The 23,523-nt window shown below is 41.3% G+C and overlaps 1 protein-coding gene across 1 annotated transcript in view; it reads right to left on the minus strand.

Annotated features, from left to right (window-relative positions):
- Positions 1 to 7,704: 7,704 nt before the first annotated feature.
- The window catches only part of cd276 (CD276 molecule), a 59,475-nt gene continuing 43,656 nt past the window's right edge, over positions 7,705 to 23,523 (minus strand). The window contains exons 7-8 of the mRNA XM_070907621.1: positions 19,004 to 19,042; positions 7,705 to 8,587 (exon numbers count right to left, since the gene is read on the minus strand). Coding sequence (XP_070763722.1) covers positions 19,020 to 19,042 — 23 coding nt within the window. The 3' untranslated portion in view covers positions 7,705 to 8,587; positions 19,004 to 19,019. The remainder of the gene's footprint in view (positions 8,588 to 19,003; positions 19,043 to 23,523) is intronic.

Below are 23,523 nucleotides of genomic sequence, written 5' to 3' on the forward strand. Positions count from 1 at the left end.
ATGCTAGTTGAAATCACAGCGCTCACACGTTCATATAGAGGGCATGTTCCTTTGGCAAATCATGGTATTTTGATGAACTGTCTTGCCAAGTTCAGTTAACAGGGGGGATTTAGCAGTTTTATTTCATTTTGCAGGAGCCAAAAGTTGCATCAATGCCAATTTCAGTGGCCAAGGATTCAACGGAATAAATACCATACATGAAATAAGGTCAGGTGCAGTTTGTACCTGTTAAGTGTGCAGGCAATCTGTGCACATTTGTGAACTCATGCATACTGCTAGTGAGTGCACTTGTGTTTGATTATTGGGTATAGGTAGATTTTTTAGGAACAGCATTTGCTGATGGTTGGAAAGAATGGTGTTTACCTCCCTAATGCTGTCATACTGAGTTTGGTCTCCCTTTGACCCTGAAGACATGGATGAACTTCAACTGAGTGGGTCAGTCAGACATTGTGCCTCATACACAGTAACTGGTGCAAAAACAAATTTGTTTTATTACAGACATCACATAGCAACCATTAACGTTTTTCACAGCAATTGATTTTCAATTCAAAATGAAATGACACTAAATGACACACTGATTTTGCACTCAACCCTGAATTTAGTAGCTCCATATACACTGCGTGCACAATTATTAGGCAAGTGAGTATCTTGACCATATTGTCATTTTCATGCATATTTTCATATTCATATTTCATGCATATCCAAGCTATATAAACTTGAATGCTAATTGGATTTAAGCATTATCAGGTGATGTGTATTTGTGTAATGAGGGAGGGTGTGGCTTAAAGTGATCAACACCCTATATCAAGGTGTGTCAAGATTTAAGAGACTCTGAAAAGTCAAAAATTGTAAAATGCCTTTCAGAGGGATGCAGCACTATTGAAGTAGCTAAGCTATTGAGGCGTGATCACCGAAAAATCAAACGTTTTGTTGCAAATAGTCAACAGGGTCGCAAGAAACGTGTGGAGAAAAAAAGACGCAAATTAACTGCTAAAGACTTGAGAAGAATTAAACGTGAAGCTACCAGGAACCCATTATCCTCCAGTGCTGCCAGAAATGCAACCTACCTGGAGTGTCCAGAAGTACAAGGTGTTCAGTTCTCAGAGACATGGCCCAGGTAAGGAAGGCTGAAACACGACCACCACTGAACAAGACTCAGAAGTTGAAACGTCAAGACTGGGCCAAGAGATATCTGAAGACAGATTTTTCAAAGGTTTTATGGACGGATGAAATGAGAGTGACTCTTGACGGACCAGATGGATGGGCCCGTGGCTGGATCACTAATGGGCACAGAGCTCCACTTCCAGTCAGACGCCAGCAAGGTGTACTGGTATGGGCTGCTATTATTAAGGATGAGTTAGTTGGACCTTTTTGGGTTGAAGATGGACTTCCCGAATCTACTGGCAGTTTTTAGAAGATACTTTCTTCAAGCAGTGGTACAGGAAAAAGTCTACATCATTCAAGAAGGCCATTTTTATGCAGGACAATGCTCCATCACAAGAATCCAAGTACTCCACTGCGTGGCTAGCCAGCAAAGGCCTTAAAGATGACAGAGTAATGACACGGCCCCCTTCCTCACCCAACCTAAACCCTATTGAGAACTTGTGGGCCCTTCTTAAACGTGAGATTTACACTGAGGGAAGACAATACACCTCTTTGAACAGCATTTGGGAGGCTGTGGTTGCTGCTGCACAAAAAGTTGGATCAAGACAACAGATCAAGAAACTAACAGACAGTTATTGAAAAGAAGGGTGGCTATACTGGTCACTGAATATTTGTTGAAATGTCTATTTGTAAATTTCGAGTTGTTTATTTGTTATTCTTACTCTAATAAATGAAAATAAACAAGTGAGATGGGAAATGTTTAGTTTTTCATTTAGTTGCCCAATAATTGTGCACACATAGATATTCTCCTGAGAAAGCCAAAACTCACTTTTCCTTTGTTAAATACTCAGGTTTGAGGTTTATTAACATTTTGGATTGAGCACTGTATTTGTTCAAAAATAAAATTAATTAAACTTGCATTATAATTGTGCACGCAGTGTAGGAATATTTTTGATAACCATGTTGAATGAGATTCAAGACCCTTTTCAGAGAAAATGAGCGCTGGTGGGAGAACAGAGGGACATGTTGACCCGTTATGTAATGCACTAAGTAACACAATAACTGAGATTACAGAACAACCAAAAGCATGAGTTTTCCATTCATCCATTTTCCACCGCTTACCTGGAAATGTTGGTCAAGGTGAATTCCCCCCCGGCTACTTTCTCCAGCTCCTGGGGGATCCTAAGATCTTCCTAGGCTGATGATGTGTTCTTAGTCTGTCCGGGGGTCTCCTCCGACGTGGATGTGCCTTGAACCCCTCCACAGGGAAGAATCCAGGAGGCATCCTGATTTTTTTGATGCAAAGCAGCAGTGGTGTAACTCCGAGCTCATTGTGGAGCTCCTAACCCTGTGCCTGAGCACGGCCTGTTAAGGAAATTGTAACGGTAGAGATATCAAAAGGACTGACGTGACAGTGCAACCTGAAAGCTATACAAAAATCCCTTCAAGGAATTCTGTGTATATATTCACAGCTGGTATTCTTGAACACTTTGGATTGTGGCTTTCCTTCTTAGCACCTCAATTGTCTTTTTTCCCCTTTATTGTAGCTTTGAATGTCTGCTCTCCCAACAGAGACCTTCATTTTCTGTCTCTTAAATCCTTACGTCAACATCTCATGCCCAGTACGGCTGCTTGCTATTCAGGGCGGAGTATGAGAGTGTTATATATTCCGGTGCTTTCAAGTTTTTTTGTTTCTTCTCTTACTTTCACATCATGATTCATTCAAGGAATTTTGATCTAAGCTCGAAACCAACTCTTCTGTCCTTGAAGATATACTAGTATGGACGTACAGCTGTTAAAAAGGTCACGAGGGACGTAATAAGGACGTAAAGAGGTTTTCCGAAGATCTAACAACCTTATCTTCCCAGCTATCCTTACAAATTGTACTTACTGGCCTAATAAGGAGGTATGATTGAAGGTCAGTATTTTAAACTCAAATGTGATCTCTCACCACTGAAGTGATTAATGAAACATGGAGGTGTGTTTGTCTGAATTTGTTCTAGTGCTCACACTGATACTACTGTAACTCCCAGAACCCCATGTTAGACTATAATGCTGCTGTCACACATTAAGGCTTTTCACACAAGAACCACTAGGCCACCACTAGAACTATACTATAAACTGTTTGCTGTGGGTTTTGAACTTAAACATTTTTTCAAGTGGTTTCTGCAGTGTTTTCTCTTCAGGCTGTGTGGGTGAAATGGTGTAGTTTTATCTTGGTTATCTTGATTGTTCACCTCATAAAGAGTTAAAGGAATAGTCTGATATTTTGGGAAATACGCTTATTTGCTTTCTTGCCGAGAGTTAGATGGGAAGATTGATGCCACTCTCACACCTATCTCTTAGATATGAAGCTACAGCCAGCAGGCAGTCAACAGCTTAGCTTAGCATGAAGACTAAACATTGTTTTTACACACAATGCTAAGCAAAGCTAAGTTTACTGTCTGCTGACTGTAGCTTCATATCTAAAGGACAGCTATGAGAGTGGTTTCAATTTTCTCATCTAAATCTTGGCAAGAAAGCAAATAAGTGAATCCCCCAAAATGCAAACAATGTTCAATTACAAAAAGCAGCAGATGCAGTCTGATAGAAGTAAACACTAAGACAAACCAGGCCAATAGCTGATTGGTTCACAATGTTTAGAATGAAATGGTGATTTTAATTAAGTTTGACTTATGTAAATTCAGACATGTAATATATATATGTAACATTAATATTCTCTGAGCATTAGCATTAACAGCACTTTACCTGAAAACTCTTTTAATTCTATGGGCCTGTTGTTGATGTGAAGACTGTTATCTTGGGTTTCAGTGAAGACCCATGGACTGAATGCTGTTTCGAGCACCATAAAACTAAATACGATTACCAGCAGCCTCAGCCCAAAAGTATCGGCCTCAGTATGGGCTTTCAAAACCCCACATTGGTAGAACACTATCGCAGTTGATTTGCCTGCTTTATGTTTTGCTCCAGCCTCTGCATACTAAATACATTATCGAACCTCCTCAGGAGGTATAAAACACTGTAAAATGCTGGCAGTGTTTTCTCCTTAAGTGGTGAACAAACCCAGCAGATTGTAAAAATGATGCAAGGGCGCTCACAGTGAGCAGAATTCTTAGTAAGTGTTTACATACTATGCTTACATCCAGACTAACGGACTACTGGCCACGGCCCAAGCCATTTCCATGCACCTTGATAACTTGTGATAGAGTATCCCACCATTCCATGAATAAACCAATGAGAGAGTGGTCTTCAATCCTGGTCCTGGAGCTGGTTTTCTTTACTACCGTCTACTTAATTGCATTCACTTGCTGTCCCTGGTGTGAATCAGTCCCTGATTAGACTGAATGAAACCAGCAGAGCTCTGGGTGCGGATCACTTGGACTGAGAGCCACTGACCTCAGGTGTCTCAATCAAGAAATGTCTCATGTAGTAGTGAGAGAATGTAAGAAGTGCACATGCTTACAATGACGTATCTGCTAAACAAAAGGGGGGAAAAACTAAAGGAGAACATTTACAAAAGAGCACGCTAAATATTTACCGTGTGCTAAAATGTAAGGGGCACATCTGGCCTCATTTGAGTGACTACTTTATTAGGACCTCATGTTCAAATCAAATCAAATGCAGAGTAGCGGAAGTGCTAATACGAATCTACTGCGTGCTTGGACCACAGTCTGAGCCAGAGTATGTGAGCTCTGCGGAGTGTGGAGCATTGGTGTTCTCTCTCTTGCTCCAAGATGCTGTTTCATCCCGTCTGCACTGATTTTTTTTGCCTCACTTTATTTGAGTGAATTTGACTACTGGAGTGTTTGTTCAGTCTGAGTTGTTCAGCCAACAGATGTGTTCCCTATAACAACGTGCACCAACTCCGTTTGAGAAGTGTGCCTGTATGTGTGTGTGTGTGTGTGTGTCAGTTTAAACTGATCAAAACTTACCAGGAACTCTAGTGGTTCTGGCTCCTGTCTCTGTACATTCATAGAGTGGAGACTTACAATTTGGGATAGCTGCAACTTTTCTGTCAACGTGAGCACACACATCTTTGCCTGAATTTGTGCTGCCGAGGACAAATCTCTATTTGTTTGCCTCTTTTTGTGTTTCTTGACTGGCTTTGTATCCACTCATGCCACTTCTAAATTTCAGTGAGCTTTGTACCTGTGCATACAAACACCACATAACACAACTGAAGGGCAGCATTCACCTCATTTGCACAAACTGCAGCAGGGGTTTTCTCTTACCATGAGTGGGGGCTGCAGACCCAGAGCGGCTGTGATTACAGAACGCTTTGAACGGGACTGGACAACGGCTGACGCTCTCAGGACTGAAATCATGTAGAACAAAATCTACATGAATAGTAGATTCAATGACAGATTTGTGGTCAGCATTTAATATGTTATGCTGCTCTAATCTCATTCAGGTTGTATCGGTACCAGTTGGACATAATTTATCATAGATTCCAGTTTTCAAGGTATTTACACACAATAAATACATTTAAAAATTGCATAAAATGACTTTTACAAAAGTGTGTGGGCAGTGACCAGTATCAAACTTTATATCTATCATATCAAATCGTTGAGTCGGCTTAGTATGCTGGTCAAAGTTTCCAATTTACTGTAATTGTTTTTTGCATTTTTACCATGAAATTACTTAAAATACACATTAATAAGGCCAGGCATCCAAAAATGGCTCCTGCAATTTTGCTTTAAAGGCAAAACCCCAGGGACCCACGGGGAAGACACAAAATATGTTCTTGTGATGCACCATTATTTTCTAATCTTGTAGTGTGAGCTTGAATTCGAGGCAATTTAATCAGTGAAATTTTTCCTCATGAGTGTGATACAGTCCGAGGCTAGGCTCGACTCGAAAGCCTGCCAAGTGTTTTTATTTTGATAGATAAATAAAGATGTGATGCATCTTAAACATTTATCCTCTTGTGCCCGGGTCTGTGAAAAGGTGACATTAAGTGTGATCAATTACACATGTGGAGTAAGTTAAGTGAAGAACTATAACTTGCTGCAGTTGGCAAGTGAAGTCAGCTGACAGCAGGATGTATTTGAGTTACATTACCAAATTTCAATTTACAGTCTGCACTCACTGTCCCTGATGTTGTGGCACATTTGACCAGAAGAGCGGCTGTGTTGCCTTCTACAGGGAATGTTTCTAATTTAGAAGAATCAAGTCTGTCTTAACAAAAGAGTCACATGCCAATATATATATTCAAATAGGTAATCTTTCCTCCTGTCCATTCTGGCAATGAAGTGATCAGGCACCAGCACAATTACACTGTAAATGATGGGGGACAAAATGCAAAACCAAAGTTCAGCAGAAGCTCATATGAAGCCTGAATAATCTGATTTAGACAAATAAAGTGGGTATCTTCTAAAGCCGCAGTCTTTTTGTCTCAACTACCGTGACCACATATTCATGATTCATTTTTTTCTTTTCGACAATTGATGGTCATTTGTATTTGAACATCGTTTGAAGTGAATGTAATTTGGAATTAAGGGTCGTGAAAGGCTTGACAGACTTCCAAATTAAAGAGGGCTTGGCATTTGCTTCTTTTGTCTCGCAAGACTGATTTTTTTTTTTTCTAAGATGTACATTCAGCAGGGTCTAAAGAAACAGTGAGCTGCTGAGGTGCTGTTTCATCACAAAGTTCCTTCAATTTGACTTTGGTTTATCTTTCTTTTTTTGAATTTTGTTTTTAAATTTAGCCTCCAAGCACCCATTTTTTTCCACAACTCCCAAATCTATTTCCACTAGCCCCTCTTTCCGTTATTCCTACAATACAAGATTTAGAAGTCTTTGTAGACATTTCAGTTTTAGGGGACCATTGGCTCCAGCGCTCACAGTCAGAAGAAAGAAAATGTCTTCAAGACTGGCGTTTTCTTCCCTAAATCCCATGACATTTTTTCCAGTCCCTGAATGAGAGAATGAGCGCTTCTCAGAGAGGGGCCAACCAAATAAACCCCTCTTTGGGCCTGAAGCCACTAATCTGTAATTTAATTTCAGGCGGGTGTCTGGGCCATGAGGACACACAGCAAGGTCAAGGGCTACTGTACAGAGAGATCTGCGCATTTGGGCACAGCCTGGGGTTTGATCAACAGTCTCATCCAGCTTAGGAAGAGGACACAGTATGTATGCGTGCTCCTGTGTGCATGTGTGTGTTGGGGAGGTATTTCTGCACTACTTACACAAGTCAGGCTTGATGCAAGGTAGCTATTTCGCGTATGACAGCAACAAACAATCACAGAGAAAATCCATTATTCAAAACAAGTAAAACGTTTGGGATGACTGAGCATCTGCAAACAGAGAGGGATTAGCCCTAAAATAGGACTGCGTCTAACTGGGAACAATTCAACATGTCAGTGTTGATCTGCATGTAAATGAAATATTTGTATTTCTTTGACCATAATTCATGTTTTACTCATTATGTAGAATAGTCTAGTCGGCAGATAAATCAACTAATGGAAAAGTGGAAGGATGAATTTGAGCAGCCTGGCTAATCCTGTGGGTGAAGAAATGTCTGTAATAAACTCGGCCTTGTTCTGCTTGAACAAGCACAAAGTGGCCTCGGGAATGGGACCAATAATTACCAATGACCAGGCAGTTTCACCATGTCTCTTTAATGTAAATAGGCACTGGGTTATCTGACACAAATGGCTTTGGCATTCATACATGGACATATGGCATGGGGACTTGCTCAAGTACCTAAAAAAAGCAATAAAACAACCTGTACAGCCCCCAGCCTGGAAGAGATACAACATTCCACACAAGCTGTAGAAAGTAGCTGAGATAGTCCGTGTTCATTAAAAACAATTTCTTACATATAAGGCTGTCAGGTCAGTGAAAAAATCAGGGTGTATCCCATGCACCATTTGCAGTTTGTTGGAGCTTAGCTGGCATTCAATTTCAATTCCCTCAAGTTACTGAATATAGGAGAGCGGCACACACTGACAGGTACAAGTTACTCCAGCGACAGACGCTAATTAGCAAGTGCAGGAGTAATGGGAGAGCCAAGCTCTCTCTCTGGCAGAGAGTCATTGATGGCAACTGAGGCAGGGTCATCTCTTTAAGTGTCTCACTTCCTATTAGACAGGAGATCTCTGGCACATGTCCCATCACAACCCATACAGGGTGATGTCAGCGACAGAGAAAGAATCCTGTCACATCTTGTAGTTTTCAAACGAAGCTTCTCTTTTGCATACTGCACACAACACAACCCACTCAACTGCATTCACTCACCGCCGTGGCCCTCCATTGACAAACGGGGAGGGAGGGCAATAGAAAATAATGGCACATGATGTGTTTATGCGTTTTGATGGAAACTCGAGGGAAAGTCTTAGAAAGGAGATGATGGACTCATCTTCTGCTCAGCGAGGCTTTGACATTCTGTAGGGGACGCTGGAAATAGTCTCCAGGTTGATGGATAGGTGGAGTGGGATTACCCGCCAGACTCATCTTCTACCCGCCGCCTGGCCCCCGACTCCTGGAAAAAGACACAAAAACGTCTGTGTCACCGTGGGAGAGGTTATTAGCTTTGCAAAATAATGAAATACTGCAGTCACAATAACCAACGGCTAACCCAATAACTAACGCAGGCAGAGGTGAGATTTGGCCGCACATGTAGATTACTAATTTTCAACCATTATCATTATTATTAGTAAAAAAACTGCAGTAATGAAGCAGAGAAAACAAAAAAAAAAACAAGTGAAAACTGCACCATTAAAGAAACACTCACACCAACAGGAAGCTGTGTTTGAAGGATGCCACAACCTTCAAGTCTCTCTCTCTCCAGCTAGACATCCTCCTCTCTGTATCACAAGTATCTTTCTGAACTTCTAATGCCTCTCCTCACTCGTAGCCCCTGTGGACCACCCCACTGCTAGCACAGCGAAATAAATTGTTCTCCCTGCATCATTAAACAGTTTGAATTAACTTGGGTGGAATTTAATTATGTCACACATGAAGCTCTCCTACTTGAAGCTTTTAAAGGCAATATAGTCGGCTCTATGCTTGGAGGTTTCAGTTTTTAGATACATTATTCAAGTCAGTCAGCTATATCTGCATGCAACTGGACTTCTAAATGAAAACAGTGGACTTGTCCATCAGGACGGATCTTGTAATTCCTGTTTCCTGGTGAGATATCCAACATAAATACCCTGAGAGGAGCTAATAATCTCTGCCTCATGGCAATGGAAGTTGTGCCCATGGTCTGTGTTCCATTAAGACCTCAGCTGTCTAAACCTGTCATGAATCTACTTTTGATTTAGATATACTGTAACTTGAATAGCTTTGACTCGGTGCACATGTATTCTCGTGTTTGAAGCACTCACTGTGTCTATCCTAATATTTCATCAGTGGAAATACAAAAATAGTTCTGTTAGTGAGCTTCTCCTACCTCCTAATTGATGCTCATTATCACCCCTTTATTACATTTTAAACATGACAGGCTGGTGCGATGTGGATAAATCCTAAATGAAACCCTAAGGGCATCGCTAACAGCTTCAAAATGTCAAAGCAAAAACTGAGGAAGTAATAAAGTCTGTCATTCTCAGTGATAGGAATCTTTGCAAAATGCAAAGCTCGCCGAAGAGTTTTATGGAGCAGCGCTGCATCTGAAAAACGCAGTCTGGCTTCCATTTGCTCCCTGTCAGAGGGTAATCCGACATGCCAACTTATCCATCACCCAAATGAACACAACGCAATTTTCACACATGCATTTTCTCATCACATTCAAATCTAATCCTTACATGCCCCTGGAGGGTTCTAAGGACCTCTATTTCAAAGAGGAGACATGCTAGCTGTTGCATCCAGAGGTCAGAGGTGAAATGAAACACAGTAATTTAAGAATCTTACAAATGAACAGGAACAACCACCCCGAAAAGTACTTTTTGTTCTGGGATTCAAATACTCCAACTTAAGTGTTTAACAAACAGCTTCTCTCTGTCCGGGAATCCAAAGCAGCCGTGGCAAGGCAGAACCATTCCTCCACTCCAACACCTGAGACAAAAGCTGATGGACAGATTCATTTACACCAGGTACACGAGATTGCACACTAATTTACTCGAGCTATAGGAGATTGTTCATGTGAAAGATACAGCGGCACAGTGGATCCAATCTAATGAACCGTTGTAAATCCACACTGTGCCCATTTCTTTCCTCATTTACATTGAAATGCAAGTGCCATATTCAATTCCCCCCGTCTGTAACTTTCCCCCCTTTTCTTTAATCTATACACTTGTGGAGCATCACACCTAAAGAACAGCAGGCCTGCTGCTTTTTGACACAGACAGAAACAACAACAGTCAGAGTATCAAAGACGAACACCAAGCATGGGGCTATGAAAGTAAATGTTTGGGAATAACCTTGAAGAAGTATTCGGGATAATGATGAGGCAGCTAAACCTTGGTGATACTTAAAGATCATTACCAGATGATCAAACACACTGTGACAATTTCTCTGTGCAAGAATGGATAATTATGGAGAATGATGTATACTGCTTATGGTAGATACACAGACGGCTTTTATGGATGCCTTTACATTTCAACAAATGCCTTACATGCCTCCATATGCAGTAGAGGGCTGCAATGGAAGAATCCCGTGGGATTTAAAAAGCGGTTAGTATCATTAGTGTGGGAAGAAATATAAGAGGCTCTTATTATTAGGCTTAAACAGCCTTGCAAATACATAGCCTTGAAGTAAACTGTGTGGTGTATGCCTCCAAATACACCGCCAAATAAAGTTAAGTATTGCATTGTCTCTCCCTTTCTCCAGCCCCCTCTTCTGAAAACAAGTTGGGAAGTCAGTTCCATAAACATCAGTGACATTACAAATTATCAATCCTAATCTAAAGCTGTTCAATAAATTTAAATTATTTTACCACTGAATAGAGCCAGGCTAGGTGTTTTCCCCTGTTTCCCATTGTGCTAAGCTAAGCTAACCAGATGATGGCTGTAGCTTCATAATTATCATACAGACATGAGAATGGTAATCTTCTCATCGAAAGAAAACAAATAATCATATTTTTCAAAATTTCAAAACATTCTTTTAAATGTTAGCTTTAACATTTCTTTCGACTGACATTCGGGTGACACGTGTCATTTCCCCTGCAGGATAGGGCAGACACAGGTCAAGACGTAAAACAATGATCATTATGAATGATGCAGTAATGTAGCAGCTCTTGCTACCCAATAACAATAAGCCAGAGTGAGGTGTCTGACAGGTCATTCTGTTACCGTTCTGCTGTTATTCCAAAGCAGCAGCATACATCACACTCTAAAAATCTCACACCTTTATCAGCTCTTTTTCTACGGTCGAGGTACCCCACCCTCGACCCCTCTCCAAAAGCAGCCTGCAGCCCCCGTGGTGTTAATTATAAGACTTTTCCCCCTGGAGCCTGGGTGGGACGTGAAAGTGCATTAATCTTGATTCTTCACTTCAGTCTAAAGGATCGTTTGAAGAGACTCCTGTGGTAAGCCCCAAAGGCGAGGTGACTCGGTACCAGGAGAAAGGTAGAAGGAGGGGAAAAGAAAGAGTCACAGTTTATTCTGCACTCACACTGGGATGCCGGCCACCTCAAAAGGCGTGTCAATCATTTACCCTACACCATTTATATTCTCCGTATGTTAATCTGGATGAATCAGAGCCACATAGGAGGACATGTCAAGCGTCCGTCTTCCATCTGTGCTGTAACTGATGCAGCATGAAGGTGACTGTCACCCTATAAGCTGAACTGAGCAATGGCTGAAAGACTGACATGTTTACGTCAATGAGTTTACATTCAGCCCCATTTCACCGCACACTTTAGCCCCTCATGGGTATGCACAGAGGTCAATGCTGCATTTGGCAGTGACACCAGGACCACAAACCATAGTGGATGCACATTTATCATTATACATATATATATATATATATATATATGATATATGATAGTGTTTCATGATAGTGTTTTCATTCGGCATAAATTGTTTGTTGTATCAAGCCATTTCTGCCTGATGCACAATTACTGAGACCTTACTGCGTCTATACACCTTGCTGTTGCCAATGACACAGACTGTAAAATGGAGAGATGGAAATGACACAGACAATTGGGTAATTGCTTAAAAATACACCAGACTGGAGACAGCAATGAAAAAAGCCATAAGTGATAAACAGCAGCGTGAACACACAGGTCATTTGAACTAACGTCCAACCAGAGCAAATGAGACTAAAATTATAATTTACAACTGATGGACAGGATGAATATTCACTAATATGCACCACTAATCAGCTGCACAATAACACAATCAATTCTGATGTTTTAGTAGAAAGAAAAAGATAAACTCTCTCCAAAACATTCTCAAGTCAGTGTTATCAAGTGTGTTTCAACAGCCTCATTTCCGTGCACTTCATTTTGAATGACTTGTTCCACATGTTTGATCATGGTCCTCCTTATCTCATTAGTTAATCTACTTCTACAGTAGAAAGAAGCACTGGAGCAGTCAGGTAGCATGCATAGACGTGCACGTTTAAGCTCCCTCTGAACTGTACAACTTCTCCTGCAGTTTCCTGATAAAGTGTGCACACTTCGGAAAGCTACACATAAAAGTCACTGTTCAATAAGCAATATGTTTAGCATATTCTCATCACAGTGGGGGGACCGTTCAGTATTTAGGTTTGTGCCATCTGCAAATTCTCTGCTGCTGAACATATTCTCTTTGATAGCAGTCTTTTGTAAACAATAGGCTGGGATCCATTTAGAAACGCCAGCTCCTACTTGTGACAAGACTCATTTAGGTTTAAAAACTATATGCTAGGCATTGTTGGCTGCTGTGAACGGAACGTTTCGATTCTGCAAAAGTCCGGAGTTCCTAGAGTGAGACTCAGATATCATGTTGTTTTGGCTCTTCAGACATCCTGGCTCGGTAGAGAAACTGACAGTGACCAGCCTGAGTGAGGGTTATTTAGTGATGCTAATATGTTACGACAAAGGCCATGGCCTGGTGACCACACACAAAGCAAACCATGTCATCACCATGGAGCTCTCAATTGCCCACGACAACAATGCAAAACATACATCTGCTGCATTAACTCTGCTGCTGGGTGTGCTTGCGTCTACATGTATGCAGCATTTAACAGTATAACAGGGTATCATTGAGACTATAGATCCAGTGCAGCCTTTTGCTTTTTATATATCAGTTTTTACTGCTCCATCTGATGTCCATACTTGTATACAGCCTTATAAAATAGCCTCAGAGAATGCATGTTTGTGCGTGCAGATAATGTCTATTTTCATTACTAGGATAATCACTTTTATTAAAGTAGATGCAATACATTAGTTTACTTGTTACGGCCCTTTTTATGGAGCTTTTTTAATCATGTATATATTAATGGCATATCTCAGCATCACACAGTTCTACTTGTCTGCATCTATGCATGCACTTCCGTTTGTGTGTGTTTTTCAACATCACCACACCGCTGATCTTGTACACGTACTCTCATCTGCATTATGAGTAATCTATGGTAGTTAATTGAGCCCAGAGGCAGTTGGTTTCAATGAAGGCTCCTGTGCTTTTCTGGCAAAAACAGGAGAAAAAGAGCTCTCTGGAGAAGGCAGCTCTCTGTCGAGAGGCAAACAGAGCAGAACTCCTGCCGTGTTCATTAGCTGTCATTGATCAGTGATTCAGTTGCTGTGCTACTCCTACCACATCACACATATTACCAGATTCATGTCCTAAAAATGAATATAAAGGTAAAAAAGTGGAGCCAGCGCAGCATTTTCCTCGTTATATTTTATTTTTCAATGCACTATTTTGATGTGAATGGATGGTTGCCAAGGTTTTCAACGGTATGCAGAGACTGCCACGCAGCACACTTGTCCATTCCACAGTTTTCTGATATCAATATGAGCTACTATATTCGGTTATTGGCTTCCCTCAGAGGCTATCATTGCCGCAGCCTATTCCATCACAGGAGATGTACTGTAGAATGAGGCTGTGAGGTATAAAAATGCTGATAAATGGCTGAGACAAAAGCATAAATAATGCAGAGATCAGAGATACTGGAATAGTGAGTCAAACTCCACTTCAAGACACCTCCCTGGAGATAGTCCAACGTAAGTGTCCTGTCTGACATCATCAGTGTCTGCCGGGTCTCACCTGCCGCATACAGCAGAGAGGAACTGCAGGAGCTAGGGGTCTAGTTTTCTCCATTCAAATTTCACTCTATTTTACCTCTTTTAATCTCTTCCCCATCCTTTGAGAAAGGACTCCCTATATGCAGTCTGTACTTATAAAACCATGACAGAGTAAACCCTGAGAGCTATTACTGCAAATAAGTGTAACAATGAAATATATTCTTAGCATGACAGTCCAGAGTTTAAATGAATATATAGGGGTGAATTAAATCAATATTTCACAACTCTGCTGAGGGAGTAGGGAAAGGGCCATTATGTAACACTAATTGCACCTATAGGGCCAATCTGTAATCAAAATGTAATCTGAGCTCTCATTGGAATTCATTGAAAGTCGTCAGGTAGGTGAGCGAGACCGTCCATGCTGCTCCTTATTTCATTGAGTTTTCTTTATTCCCTTCATGGATATATATATATATATATATATATATATATATATATATATATATATATATATATAGAGAGAGAGATAGATATAGATATAGATACAGAATTTCACCTGGAAAGTTGTAAAGTTTCCCTTGACAATGTTACTTCTAAGATACTTTTTTTTAAATCAGATGAGTCAGTTGTCTGATGTGATGCATTAACTCCAGTGCCCAAAGAACAATAACACTACCACTCACCATTTTGTGTTGCTGGAACCAGCATTATTCACACTGTGGTTACGCAACTATCAGTAAGTATCCTTCCACTAGAAAATACCAAGAGGGAATTTCAAACTAAAAAGATGATAACTTTGGAAAATAACCAGTTGACTCACTCAGTCTTCTGAAGCGTCACGTTAGCCTCGGCTGATGGCTGGAGTATGTACTACTGAGAACAGGGATAGTGGATTCTGAATAACATTTACGACAATGGTCTTGATCTATAAAGAGTTAACTCTGCAGGGTCAGTATGACCAGGGAGGAAAAACGAGTGCAACCAACCCTCCCTACATACATAAAGGTGATGAGAATAATTTAACTCCTTCTTTAAAGCCTGTATGTATTTTCCTTAAATACTGATTCCAAGTTTTATTCACAAAACACTACTATTTCTACTTCTACTATTGTCTAAATTTAAAAACCACTGACTTGCCATAATGATCAGTATGTAGTATTCCAGATAACATACATTAATTCTGAGCCACTACTGATGGCAACAAAGCAATCTACAAAATATTGAGTGTGCTGCAGGTAGCCATTTACTATGTTATCTGTGCTGGGCTGCTAGTAATGAAACAATAAAACTTCGAGAAGATGACCATAAGTTACGAATGAACACATGTATCGATAAGGCAAAGGTTTATGAAAACAAAGTGCCGCCTGACTTAAATGACTTAATTAAATGCAGAGCCTTCCTTTATTAAAAAAGATATGCTGCACTCTGCATAAATGCATTAATCGATAGCAAAACTGCCACACAAATATTAGAATAATTGATCCAGGATGATTCAGCCGCGGAGAGGTCTAGGGGCTCGCAGGATATTACCTAGCATTAACAGTCTCGGTGAAGGTCAGTGGATACTACAGTAATGACAAATGTCCTCTCTTTGACTCCTACTGGCCAGACTTTATTTTGGCTAGTTACAGGAAATTACTTTCTGCACATTCCATCATCTTCTACTCACTCTGCATGCTGTAGCTTTATGGCAATGACCAATCAGGGTATAATAAAAACAAGCTGTAACTGTCCAACCTTGTAATAAAAAGTATTCACACAACTGACACCAAACTGCTGGTTATTAAAGTAAGTGTTAGAAGCGGAGTGAAGAACAGATACAGGTCCATACTGTATGCTAATGTGAGATAGTAGTGAAGTAACTGTGACTCATAGACAGTGGTGCGACTGAGCAGTATCATCTAGTTTATATTTCGCCACCTCCTCCGCAATAGATGTGTGCCCATACTGTACACACACATGCACAGACATGGACACTAAATATACACATCACATCGTATCTGTTCTGCCTCTAAGATGATGTTAAGTGTAAGCATGTGGGGACTTCTAGAACAGGTTTCTCTTATTAGCAGAATACATTTTAAATTGTCCTGGACAGCAGAAATATTCACCTTTTGTTTTTCAAGTCACAGCTAAATTGATCAAATTGTGTCTAATTTTCTGACAAAAGACAGACCAGCTACACCATCCTGTTATCACTCCAGCACCACAGTGACAAGAAAACTTCAATATCTGTCATATTAAAATTGATAAGAGTGCCTCTAAAACGTCTTTAAAAATATCAGCATCCAATATCAAAACACCTATGTCTCAAGAAAATGGAAAATGTATTTTTCTCCTCGGGGAGAAAAAGCTTTGAAAGCAAAAAATATCCTCTGCCTTACAGCTCCTGTCCTTTGTTGGTTATAGTGCTGTAGCTTTCCCCAAAATAGCCCTCCAAGGTTTTGGGCTTTCCTGGCCTATAGATGTGCTGGGTCCAGGGACCATGGTTGAGTAAACATGGGGCCAGTGCTGGGAGTGTCCCATTCCTCTCCCCAAGGGCCACAGGGTACAACGCTGCCAGCACCCTGGCTGCCATCACTATCGGGAATGCCTGCCTACCGACCACTGTATGACTACAGCTCTTGGTCCAGGTCAGCCAGCTACTAGAGTGGAGTCAATGAAAAATAGGGAGTACAGCCATGCAGTCAACCCTCAGTCTGACAATATGAGCGGGGAAAAAATACACCATCATCCTTACTCACTGAGAAACAACTAGCTACCCAACATTCAAAAATAGTCAGAAGAAAGCTGATTTCCCAACTGGAGACTGAAGAAGTACTGAGAATGATGCCTCAAACCAGGTGATACTCTAATAGCATAACACAACTGAGTGCCCTAAGACTCAAGATAGAAACAGTATAAATGGATTAAGTCCAAGTATAAAGTATAAATATAGTGGTATTAAAAGAACATCCGGACGTCTTTTCGTCAGGAGAAATGGGGGTGAATAGCAGCTAAAATAGGGAGGACACCAGCCAGATGCCACGAAGGGGTGAATCCACCTCCACCTTCTCATGTTCCCAGCAGAAGGTAACACACACCGAGAGAGTGAGATGCAGTGAATCAGGGGTCTGGAGAAGGGTCGAACCACTTTTTTTAGATTATGTAACAACTCTCCACATGTTCCACAGGGAGAGTCCAGTTACTAATCTGTTTGTCTGTTTGTCAGCTATCAACACTCCTCCTTCTGTCAGGTTGTTCATCTGGGTCATCCACTAATCCAGAACATACCACAGTTCCAATCAAGCGGGCCAGTAACAGTACCAGTATCCAGTAATCTATCCAAGTTGGAGGGCCCTTTCAGATGGACGGTTACAGCACATGCCGAATATCTACATCCACAGTTATTTTCCGGCTTGGGACCTGTGTTGTATGTCATATATCCCTCTCTCTCCCCCCTTGTTTCCTGACTGCCTCTTCAATATGGACTGTCCAAAAAAGGCAAAAATGCCAAAACATGGTAATAAGAAAAAAAAAAAATCTATCCAAGTCAACAAGCAATAATAACAGTGCATTTGAGATTATTTTCTCACCTTCCTTCAACAACCTTCTTCTACTGTGTGAGCAGCGGAACTGTCCATGGTACTGAATGTCTGGTCACAATACATGCAAAGAGTAATACTTAAATAAAAAAATAATTAATTAAAAATATATTACTTGTAGATAGTCCCATCGGTGAGCATAAAATCATACTGTAAAATATGCTTTGTGTTGCTACTATGGGGGCCAGTTTTAATCATTTGTTATATTTCTATAGACTGTTTATATTTATGTATTGTGGATGAAATGTTTTTGAAATTTGCCTCAAGGGGCTTCTATACAGCATACGACACCCTCTGTCCTAAGACCCTTGATTTAGATGAGTAAACCCCCTCCCTCCTAAAAAAAAAACACTTTTAAATGTGAAAAAATGGAAGAAACCTCTGGGAGAGTATCAGAAGAGGGACCCCTCTCAGACAGACATGCAATGGATGTCATGGACGTCTTCTTGTCAAAAAGACTACCACTGGGAGTGATGGTTTAGCATGTAAAAGTTTGTTACATTGTGTTCAACCAATGCCAACAGGAAGAAAAGAGAAGTTAACGACTGCGCAACATTCGCAATGAATTCTGGGTACTGCAGATATAGTTAATGAGAACTTGCCTGTATGCAGAGAGTATCTTTTTCTCCTCCAATACTGGGAATATTGTTGCTTATAAATGCAAGTAATATTAAAGATGGACACAATTAACCTCATTATGTGAGGCTCTTATTTTAAACACCAAAATGGTCTGCTGCAGCTCCTCACAAGCTAAAGTTGGCAGACTGAACACCTCATGAGGATAACAGTGAACATGCATAGTTTCAGACAGAAAGACAAAGACAGACAGGCTGCATGACTCACACCTTAAATGTTTACCATTAATTAGACTCTTTCAGTGGCTTTGAGCCGGCCAGGGAATTTATGTTTGCATGCCAGATAAAATGAAATAGATTTGTCATATCAGCCAGTGACCCTGTGGTTCCTGAAATCAAAATGTCAAGACTTCTCATATTCCCGACTGTCTGCTGAATTAATGCAGCCTAGCCTCATTACAGCAGCACTTACCCATAGCCTCCAGAGACACCGTGTCCTCCAGAGCATTACTGCTGAGAATACCAGGCAATTGTGATAAGGAAAAAAAAAAAGTGTGACACCAGAGCAACACATAAAGACACAGGTGTACTTAAAGACACATAGATATACATACTGAACTAATACTTACCTTTATTCTCTTGGACTTAGCTTTTCAGCAGTGTCATGGCTGAAAAAAAAGAGAACGAACAAGAATAAATACTTGAGCTCAAAATATTAAAGATTTAAAGATCTGTGAGCAATACAACTACTTTAAGTGGTCATGTCAGCATCAATGTAACTTTCATGTCTATTGTGTCATGGACCAAAGCATCTTTACGGGCTTGGTAGTTGTTATCGTGTCCCCCTCCTCCTTCAGTACCCCTCCTCCTCCTCCTCTGCTCCATCTCTGTGCACCAACCTTGCCATGGCTAACAGGAAGCAGAGGGCACAGCGCTTTATTTAATTAGTCACAGCAGCTGAGTGCTCATGTGGAACCAAACAGGGGAGGCAGATTGGGGTAGTGAGATGGATAGGCACTCTCCCACCGGGCCTTGGCTGTGCTGTCAGAGGAGCGTAGATTACATGACAGAAGGGGGAATGGGGGGGGGGGGGGGGGGGGGATTTAAATGGCGTCTGTACAGGGGGATTCATCCCAGGAAATAGATTGCCTTCACTCCTAAAGTACCCCCGTCCTCTCATGAAAGCACTCTTTAAACTGTTACTTTTGTCTAATATGCAAACCAGCCAGCGGTGGGACAGCTCTGTTGTTGTGATGCACAGCATCTGAGTGGTTTGACCGCTTTTATTAACTGTGACAACACTCATTATTCCAAATGATTTAGGAGCTGCTATTTTACTTCTATCTCTTCTGACAATAATCAGGTGGCCTTTTCCTCACGGACCAGCAGATAACCTCTGTGAGGTCACAGAAGTAGCTCAGTGTGCAGCACATTCTTGATGAGTTCCTTCTCAAACTCAAGGCAAAGGAGGGACAAAAGGAGAGTGAAAAGTTTCTCAACAACTGGCAATTTCCTTTTGTAGTAACACTTTCCCATGTTGAAGGTGTGAAATATATAAACATAAGAGAAAGAAGCAACCACAGGAAATATCGATTTCTATATAATAATTAGAAAATTCAGTGTTGTGTGAAATCTACATGATTCATGTGATAGGAGGTTTATGATTCCCATTATTATCCAACCAGTGTTACTTGGCCTTCAACACCAAAACAGGGCTCACCCTTGGAGAAAACATAGTAGTAAACTTACTGTATGGTGCTGAACCAGCAAGGAACACGAGTGCAGCACTTGAATAATGTGAGCGCAACTACTAAGCAATGGTGTGCTCTGTGGAGCTCTTTTAATTAGCGCTCTTGAAGTTATCCAGTGACCCACATCTAATAATGAAGGCAACATGAATGTTCTATTTACATATCTTTAGTCAGTAATGTGTGACCGTTGGGAGAGCCCAGTGGCTGAGTATGTGGTGCCAGTGAAAAGGGAGGGCATGTCAAGTAGAGCCGCCCGGGGCTGCTTTCCAAGGCCCTCTCATTTTGAACTGTAGCACTGTGGAATGGTATGTTAGTGACCTGCAGGTCTGTCAAACTGGGTTATGTTATAAGAACTGTATGCAACTTTTTAATAAGCCTTGGTCTGGTAATGCCATGTATTCCAAGAATCCAATTCCAAGAAGTGCTTTCAGCACGCCAATATAACTCAACCGCCTGCAGCCTCTAAAGTTGGTGGCTTGGATTGGGCTTGTATTCTTGGTTAATACAGTAAATAAAAAAAACATCTTGCTCAATTTGTTGGCACGTTTCTGCCACCAACTGTCGATCAGTGGACTAGTATGACACCAACTGCAGGATGTGCAAATGAAAGAAATGGGACCTGTTTGCACTACTAGTGGTCAAAAACACAGGGTGCCTTTGAGGTCAATCAATCAAGGTTAAGGAACAACCAGGTTTTACAAAACCAAATTTATTACATTAATTTCTTTAGTCGTTACTACAGTTATCCATTTCCCTACAATGCGGTTTTTATGGTTAAAGTGACATGTAAAAACAATATCCTATCTATAGTCAAACTGACTGTATTTATAATGGATTATATTCCCAGAGGCAATTAAAAATATGTAATTCCAAGGAATATACAGCCATACTCCCTACTGAAACCTTTAAACAACTTTATTCATTCACTCAACATGCTACACTTTGATTCCCACGAGAGACATAAGATGAATATTGTGTTCCTTGTGCATCAAGGTGTATTTTCATTGCTATGTGAATAACTCAATAGACAGGACAGAGGGGGGATATAATAAGCACAGAGGTGACTTTGACTCTCGTACAGCTGTCCTTGTTTCTGTCTGTCTGCTCAAGAGTCACCTTTACACAGCCTTAGCTAGCTAGCTTCCAAAAATCAACACAAACTTTGAGGGTGATGAGCCACTGGGCTTGGGGCTTTAATACGATTTTAGCAACTGTCATCCATCTATCAGTGGTGGCCTTGCCATGAAGGATCCAGAAGGCGGTGAAGGGTGGGGCTTCCTTCTGCTATCAGCTTTATAAGGCCTGATATTCCCTAACCTTCCACCTTCACAGGACCTTGCCTCAGTTAAGAGGGGTTAATAAAACCATTTTTCACATGGAGCTCCCTTTTCAGAGGGCGTGTCAAATTGTTCTTTCCGACAATTCTTTGTCTATGAAAGAACTGGGTCACTGACTAACACTCTCTTCCAGGGCCTTGTTGCTAAGGCCTGACTCCTTGGAGTCCAGGATTTAGGGAGACAGGGGCTAGTGCATACAAACTAAAGCCAGCTTCTGACAGGAGGAGCTGTACTTGCGTGACTGCAGCCCCCTCTAAACAGCACATCATGCTCAGATTACTGAACACATTTCAGGGAGGAGGTGGGGAGGATAGGAATGAAGCCAGCAAGAACTGTATGCACTGCACATCTCTGCATGGTGATGTAGATTAGTGTATAACAGTGCTTCTTTCTGTGGTGTGTGTGTGTGTGTGTGTGTGTGTGTGTGTGTGCCAGTGTAGATCTGTGAGTGTGTGAAGGGGTTGCTGTTGGCTTTAGCACCTGCAAATAAATCCAGAATTTGAGCTCCACTGTTTGTTAAACATTATTTGCCACTGCTGTAAAGGGAACAAAGGGATCCTACCCCATTGCAAATAAATGAGCCCAGGTCCCTAGTTATCAATGGTTATTGTTCAAATCAGGCTCGCTTTGAAAGGGGAGGCACGCTCTCCTTTGGACAGCTCATTAAGATAACACACAAACGTGGCTCCCCATCATCCTGGGTTTATTAAAGTGGGGCTCATTTCAGCTCCTTTGTCTCATGCAGGAACCTCTGCCTTTGTCAGCGCAATTGGAGCCAGATGGCAAAACAAAGCTGCATGTCTGGAGTGCTTACAGAGTGATCTCAGAAGGCAGAGCCATTAGCTTGACTTCACCAGTTCGCCGCCCACAACGTCCACCTGGATCAACCAGGTGCATGGACGATGACGAGAGGCAGCGAGAGCAAGGGTGCCTGCAAGTTGCCGTCTTGTCACTGGAGCACAGGCACACTACAGTCTCCCAGCTCTATTCTCCTTTGCCCTGCCCCTTTAGCTAAAGCTGAACCATTAAATCTCACTAGTTGTAGGATGGCCGACCCAGCTCCTGGCTGCACAGATCTCTCTGAAACATTCATGAGAGAGGCATTAGAGAATAAAAGTCATTGTCCCCCTTCACTCAGAGACTCTCCTTCACCTCTCAGCTTATTAAAATCACATGGTATTAACTTTGCCGTTCACAGAAAGACTAAATAATTCAATCAGACTAAAGAAGGAGTCAAATGAATAACTCTAATGACATTAATGCTTGAGGGAGAAGTGCTCAGGACTGTGCGGGGTAGTCACTGAGGCTGGGCAGGCAGAGGAAGCTTGCTCTGGTTGCTAATGGCGGAAATTAATTCTTGACTCCTATGGTCATACTAAGCAAAACATCACATCACTCTCATCACAGAAAAACAAGCACACATAAAAGTATTTTGTCCTGGTTCACTAGCATTATTGAGAAGCAAAGGATGAGTACTGAGCAAAACCTATAACTGCAACCAGCAGAAACTCCAGCTTCCGCTGCACTTTCTGTTTAATGCTAACTAGCAAATATTAACATGTTAAACATCAGCATTGTCATTCTGAGCATGGTGGTGTTAGCATTCAGCCCACAGCAAAGCTATTTACTCTTTCCTCTGAAACGTTCTATCTGCTAAACATTATAATGGTAGCATTGTCATTGTGAGCATGTGAGCATGCTGACATTAACATGTAGCTTAGAGCACCACTCTACCTTACTAAAGCCTCTGAGAGCCGTCAGTGTGGCTGTAGGCTCTTAGTCTTGTTCATCTTGATTTCCTCGGCTTTTAACAGTTGTGAAATGTCTCTTCACTGAGGGGCAAATTTTCTAAATATGGATAGCTCCTTCTGGACATCGCCTTTGTTGAGTGATTTAAACTAGTTCGAGTTGAAAGAATAGTGACTTGCCGAACTCTGTGTAGCAGTCAGTGATTGGATTGCAAGGACTGTCACAGGTGTTGTCTGTCTATTTTGCTGGATTATTCATCATAAAAATTTAAAGCAACTTATTCCAGCTGACAACAATACGCATAACACCTTT

Source organism: Enoplosus armatus, chromosome 1 (assembly GCF_043641665.1).
Source record: "Enoplosus armatus isolate fEnoArm2 chromosome 1, fEnoArm2.hap1, whole genome shotgun sequence".
Lineage (NCBI taxonomy): Eukaryota > Metazoa > Chordata > Actinopteri > Centrarchiformes > Enoplosidae > Enoplosus > Enoplosus armatus.